We start from the raw sequence: 6,000 nt of genomic DNA, 5'->3' as shown, positions 1-6,000 counted from the left end.
TGTTAAGATCTTGTTAAAAGCCTCAATAAAGTCAACATCATTCTCCTTCAAACCCTCATAAACACTCCGGGTACTTTTGGGCCGGGCCGTGAGGGGGGTGATATTGTGGGGCACTGCAGCTGTAGCTGAGAGACGCCGTGTGTAATGCAGGCTGTTAGTGATGTTAAATGAAGCTTGAAGCCTGGCTGACAGCAGCATTCCTCCACAGGCTCGGCGCTGAGAGAGGAGGAGAGGGGCCAACAAGGGCAGAGTAATGGTCTAAGAGAAACCACACAGGACACGGCACTCGTTGTGGCGGATGGGCCATTATCTCATAAGGGCCATTATCTTAATGGGGTGACCGTCTCGATATGACAGATATCACAGAAGGACTGACACATAAACAGTTTTTATAAGATGAATTAGCCAGTGTACAATCTCTGCGGTAAAACACATTTTACCCATAGCTGTATACTGATGTATATAACCTTGTCAAGGTGGATTACAGTTGCTTTTTACGTGTGTGTATATTGTTGAATGTTGTTACAAAACAAAAGTTTACTCACAAATACATAAGTACACTATTTTGCTTCCTATGTTCATTTGCGAAGAAAGCAATGCGTAAATAACTTTCCAGGACATGACTGTTTTCAATTCACCCTTTATGAATAGGATCACATTGTCAGTGTTAAATAAGGTTCGCTACAAAGGTACATCATATAAAACTGTTAAATATATATATAACTTTGACTCTGAAAATACATAGGATGGTCTCTCCCCAAGCGCAAGTCTCCGCTAGTCTCTTCAGGTCAGGTAGATAATGTTCGGTTTGACAAATCCCCTGCCACATTCGCTACGTTTCCAAATCCTGACTGATTTCAGTCCAATTCACAACAATGGCAGCAGATCTACAATCGACGAAAAGTCAACAGTTTCATTGCAAACGTCTTTGTTGTCCATTATGCATGTGCTTGGTTGGGAAAACTCCTTACAAAGCTCAGGTATGTGTGTTTTTCTTGCGTTTGTAGCTGAAGCAGCTGATGTGTGTATTCGTGTTCATATTGGAAATCCTTCCCCACAGAAATTTGCCCTTATTTCTTTGGTCTGTAAAATTTCAATAGATCCGTACACGTTTCACAATCCAGGTCGCAAACTATCCTGCATCCAATCATTTGCCAGTTTTGGCGTCAGCAAACAAAACGTTGCCCGGGTCCAACTTTGATTGACAGCATAGGGGGATCCGTTCCTCATGGTCCATGTAAACGTCATGACAAGAGGTCCTCATCCCTTATCTTATGAGACTGAAGGACTAATGAAGAGACTGACAGACAGGGCTAACAGGACTATGATGAATGCTCCCCTCCCCCGCCCCGCTGTAGCTTTGGAGAATGACGAGGTGCTTCCATACATCGTGCCTCTCTTGGGAAAATCGTCCCCCACTGGCGTCAGGATACCTGTTGGGATTTAACAACACATTAATAAGGGCATATAACATGATAAGTTATGCGTTCTGAGAGGTTTTGGTGTTGTCCCAAATCCTTCCCTGGTTGAACCGTACCAAGGATGTACTGTAGACAAATTGGAGAGGTCAATTGTATTCTTACGTTTTAAGAAAAAGCCCTCTCAATGCCAGTGACACAGATGACTGAAACCTTTAGGGGTATTTTATTCCATATATTTAGAAATCTCTAGCTAATAGCTTTTTGACTGTAGTTAAATTAAACAGATGAAAAATGAAAATTCTATCATCATTTACTCACCTCATGTCTTTCCAAACCCATAAGTCTTTGATTAAGCTTTGAAACACATTAAGATTGGATAAATCTGTATAAAAACCTAAATTCAATCTGTTCTTCATATAAAGTGACTGTATCCCTTCACAAGAATTGGATTAAACTGCACAAATTCATACAGTATGAATTTGTTTTACGATGGATTTATAACCTTTTTGGATCTTTTATGTTTTGGTTACCTGAATTTTTAAAGGAGGGACAAAAATCTCAAGTTTCATTGAAAATATCTTAATTTGTGTTTCGAAGATTAACCGAAGTCTTATGTTTTTGGGACTACACCTGTAGATGAACTATTCCTATTCATTTTTGGGTGAACTATTCCTTTAAGCAACAAAAGCAATTAACATCTCTTGAATTATGTACTACGTATTTATATAACCAAAGCTATAAATAGTGACATAAAACATTGTCATTCTTAGTGTTGTCTGTTATCTTGTGGTTAACAAGCTAACTTGCATGACATACATTATAAGTTTCTACACATAATCATAGAAATCTTCTACAGAATTTCAGGCCATCGTTGTTTGATATTGCATTTTATTAAATTAAAATACATTTTTTTATTTAACTTTAGTTTTTTATTAATTAAAAAAAATCTATGCTCTTTAAGTGAAACATACAGTGATATTTACTGTTCTCCAAAGAAATGCTTATACTTTTATTATTATTGGGATCCGGTGAGATATTTGTCATGACACCAGCCTTTTTGACAAGCAAGTCTAAGTCGTGAGTTGTTCTGTTTTGTGGCACTTACTGTGGTTGTTTTCACTCGGCCTCCTGGCTGTGCACATGTCCAGCCTGTTCTGTTTACCAATAGGTCACAGCCTTCGTCATCCAAACAAGGCATCATCTCACACCACTGTCTACTCCTGACAATGTGCGCTGTGAAAAGAAGAGGAAAATGAACACGAAGAAGAAGTTAAATACATGAAACGATATTTTGCAACATATTTCACTTCCATAAGGCCATATATTTCATTCCGAAACATGCCACTTAACATAGATTGGTTCACCTGATGTGCAAAAGAATTGTGATAGAATAGTATTTTACATAGTAGAGGACATTTGTCTAAATAAAACGATTTTAGCATTATTATATTAATGTCACGAATATCAAGTTTAGTTAATAAATATAAAACCAAAATATGACACGAATTCACATTAATGCATGAAAGGTCAAGACATAGTAAAATCAGGACATTTCATGCAACAAAGGCAAACAGCAATAAGAGAAAGGTGCTCCAGCACTTGGCCTAATATCCTAAGCTTTTCTTAGTGAAACTGATCGCTGGTCCAACACTAAGAATTTTTTTCCTGAGGTAAGATTGTTTTTGCACTTAATCAAACATAAATGTCTATTTATAATAACTAGGGCACCCTTACATGTTAATTTGCATACCATGACACCCCAATTGGCCCTTAGAGAGAGGAGGGATAAAAGGGAGGGAGGAAGGGAGGGAAACAGAGAAAATGAAAGAGAGAGAGAGGGAAAATAAAGAGTATATTTGTGAGGTAGAGAAAATGATAATCAGAGTGAAATATAACCCAGGAAAGCAAAAGCACATAAATATCAGGGTGGCAGCATTTGTACGTGTGGAGGAAGGCTAACAAAGTGCTTGGAGAACAAGTAGATACAAATGGAACCAAAATGTCATTCTCACCAAAGGAAAAGGCGTTCTTAAAGGTAAAAAATAGTTGTAGAGATGCCTTCCAAACTCAAAGTAGTTTGTTATGTAGTGAATGTTTCCCTCACAGCATTTACTCTAGGGACTAGCTTCCGCTACTAATCTTCAGCATTAGTATTCACTGTTATGCCCTGGGCCATAACGACAAATAAAAGAGCCTTTCATGCAAATTTGGTACATCTTCATTCTGTAGGCATGATTCACAAAAACGTAGGTTGCAGCCATCGGTGCTCTTATCTATGTTTTAAGATTAGCATGCTTTTCAACGCTAGTCTTATATGTAGTTTTTTCAGATTTTTAAAAATATTAATTGGGGGTTGGGTGTGGGTTGGTTGGTTTCCCGTCCCAATAAGTAAACGACAACGTCTTGACAAAGGACTGTTGAATGCTTAAAATAGTATTTAAAAAAAGGTTACGTCTCCTTATGTGGCATAGATAGATAGACAGACAGATGAGTAATTCGATGGATGGTGGTATAAACAAATAGATTGGATAACAGTCCAATATTTTCATTGCAAGTCTAGGAGATTTTTGATAATACTCTATGGGAAAACCACAAGTCAGATCAGAAAGTAAAGTAACGACTGAAGGACATGAAAAGCTGGAAAGCTCTAGAAGCCATTACATTTTATAAATGTCTGTTTTTGCATTAGGGATTTGTCATGTTGACATACTGTAATAATGATGCCCCCAAAACCTTTATTTCACTGTAAAATACTTAGCTATTTCAGAAACCCCCCAGATCCCACCTCTAACTTATTCTCTGCCTGTCTAGAGCAGGACATTGGATCACTCCAGCCTCCAGTGATGCATTAAACATGACAGATCATCAACATTTTAACACTTTAAAGAAGTAAAGTCAACAAATCCACAAACAACAGTCGAAAGGAGTCCTGTCAGCACAACACAGTAAGCTCTCAGAATCTGTCTCTAATGAGCTGTCCCTCGTCTCCTGCTATTGAGCATTGAGATTGTCACTCCACAGATGCCAAACAGACTATGACAGAGTGCACAAAGTGCCTCTGAATCAATACATCAAAGAACTCTCTGAACTTGGAGTTTCTGGTCAAAGGGGCACAAAAGTAATATGGAAGTTGTTTACTGAGACCAAAATGTGACATTGTCCAGATAATGATTTTATGTACCTGATTCTGAATGAAAACATCTTGTTGTTGCTTAACTCCTTATTGTTGGATGCTGGAAATCATATCTGTTGAATTATAATCTGTATATTTGAAGTATTCACACGTTAGCAGTTTGAAATTAGAAAAAGGCAAAACAAAGATCAAAATAATCCCTGCAATCAATTCTTGGGAGAAGATTTTCTTGCTCAATATTCATGCATCTTTCTTTGCTGCTGCAGATGGCATCTAAATTGTGACAGATCACTGGATACCTCCATTATCACACCCAAAATGATTTCTCCATTATTCTTTTTTTGTACACGTAAAATATTCAATGTGCCTTTCAACTATGGCTCTGCAATTTACAAATATTTTATCATTAATCAAAATTATTCAATACAAAACTACATTTTCTGAAGGAAATATCAGAGCTGGAAAGGCAGCACATCAAGTCTTTCTTCTGTGTAACTACTTTTATTTTTCTATTTTTTTTGTAAGCTAAGCTTTAGATTAAAATGACCCCACAAAATGACACTCTTCACTGCTTTTAAATTGATGCAAGAAAGAATATTAGAAAATATTATAAAGAAGATATTTTAAAGAATGTTGGTAACCAAACAGCCTTTGACTTCCATTGTTTTTTTGTTTTTTTTTTGTTCTTTGTTTTTTCAGTTCCATATATATGGAAGTCAATGGCTACTGTCAACTGTTTTGTTACCATTATTCTTCAAATATCTTATTTTGTGTTCAACAAAATAATTTCATACAGGTTTGGAACAACAATATGATGACAGAATTTTCATTTTTGGGTGAACTATGCCTTTAACTTTACATCAGCGACATTATTTAAACATTTACATGAATGTGCAAATAAAAAGCCCATTAAAAACAACTAAATGTTGCTTAATTTTGTCATTGCGAATATTAGATATCTCACCCTACATGCAAGTGCTGTAATGGTCAAATTCTTGGTTTTTAAACCTAAATTCGATTTTTATAACGGGGTCTTCATGATGTTCTGAAGAATGGTAGTTCCAGTCCTCAAGGCCCTGTCATTCCTGCCCCAGTTAAGACTTTAGCTGTGACTGATGACCGATGTAGAGGCCGGACTCAAGATTTATTGGGAAAATAAATGAGATGGGCTGCTCATTGCAGCGGACTGCGATTACTCAAACGTTTGGCACAGACGAGAACATCAAACATCTGTCCATACACTTTTACAGCGGACACAGCTTGAGAATTCTATATGTTTAACACTGACAGTAATGGCACACACTAGTATTCAGATCAGCGCTGCTTACAGAGGAAATTCCCATGATTTACAATTAACACATGTTGTTGTTTATAATGAATTCATGAGCTTACATTTCAAACAGTTTCTAAGCCAGGCCCCTTCTGTTCTCAATGTTAAGCCCCCCA

The 6,000-nt window shown here is 37.0% G+C and overlaps 1 protein-coding gene across 2 annotated transcripts in view; it reads right to left on the bottom strand.

Moving 5' to 3' along the window:
* Window positions 1–369: 369 nt before the first annotated feature.
* Window positions 370–6,000, bottom strand: part of LOC109051078 (chemokine-like protein TAFA-5) — a 39,827-nt gene continuing 34,196 nt past the window's right edge. For both annotated transcript variants that reach the window (XM_042715476.1, XM_042715478.1), the window contains exons 3-4: window positions 2,527–2,654; window positions 370–1,433 (exon numbers count right to left, since the gene is read on the bottom strand). In XM_042715476.1, coding sequence (XP_042571410.1) covers window positions 1,425–1,433; window positions 2,527–2,654 — 137 coding nt within the window. In that variant the 3' untranslated portion in view covers window positions 370–1,424. The remainder of the gene's footprint in view (window positions 1,434–2,526; window positions 2,655–6,000) is intronic.

Source organism: Cyprinus carpio, chromosome A25, assembly GCF_018340385.1.
Source record: "Cyprinus carpio isolate SPL01 chromosome A25, ASM1834038v1, whole genome shotgun sequence".
NCBI lineage: Eukaryota > Metazoa > Chordata > Actinopteri > Cypriniformes > Cyprinidae > Cyprinus > Cyprinus carpio.
Note: the sequence above shows the minus strand (reverse complement) of the source record. Positions and strands in the feature narration are given on the sequence as shown.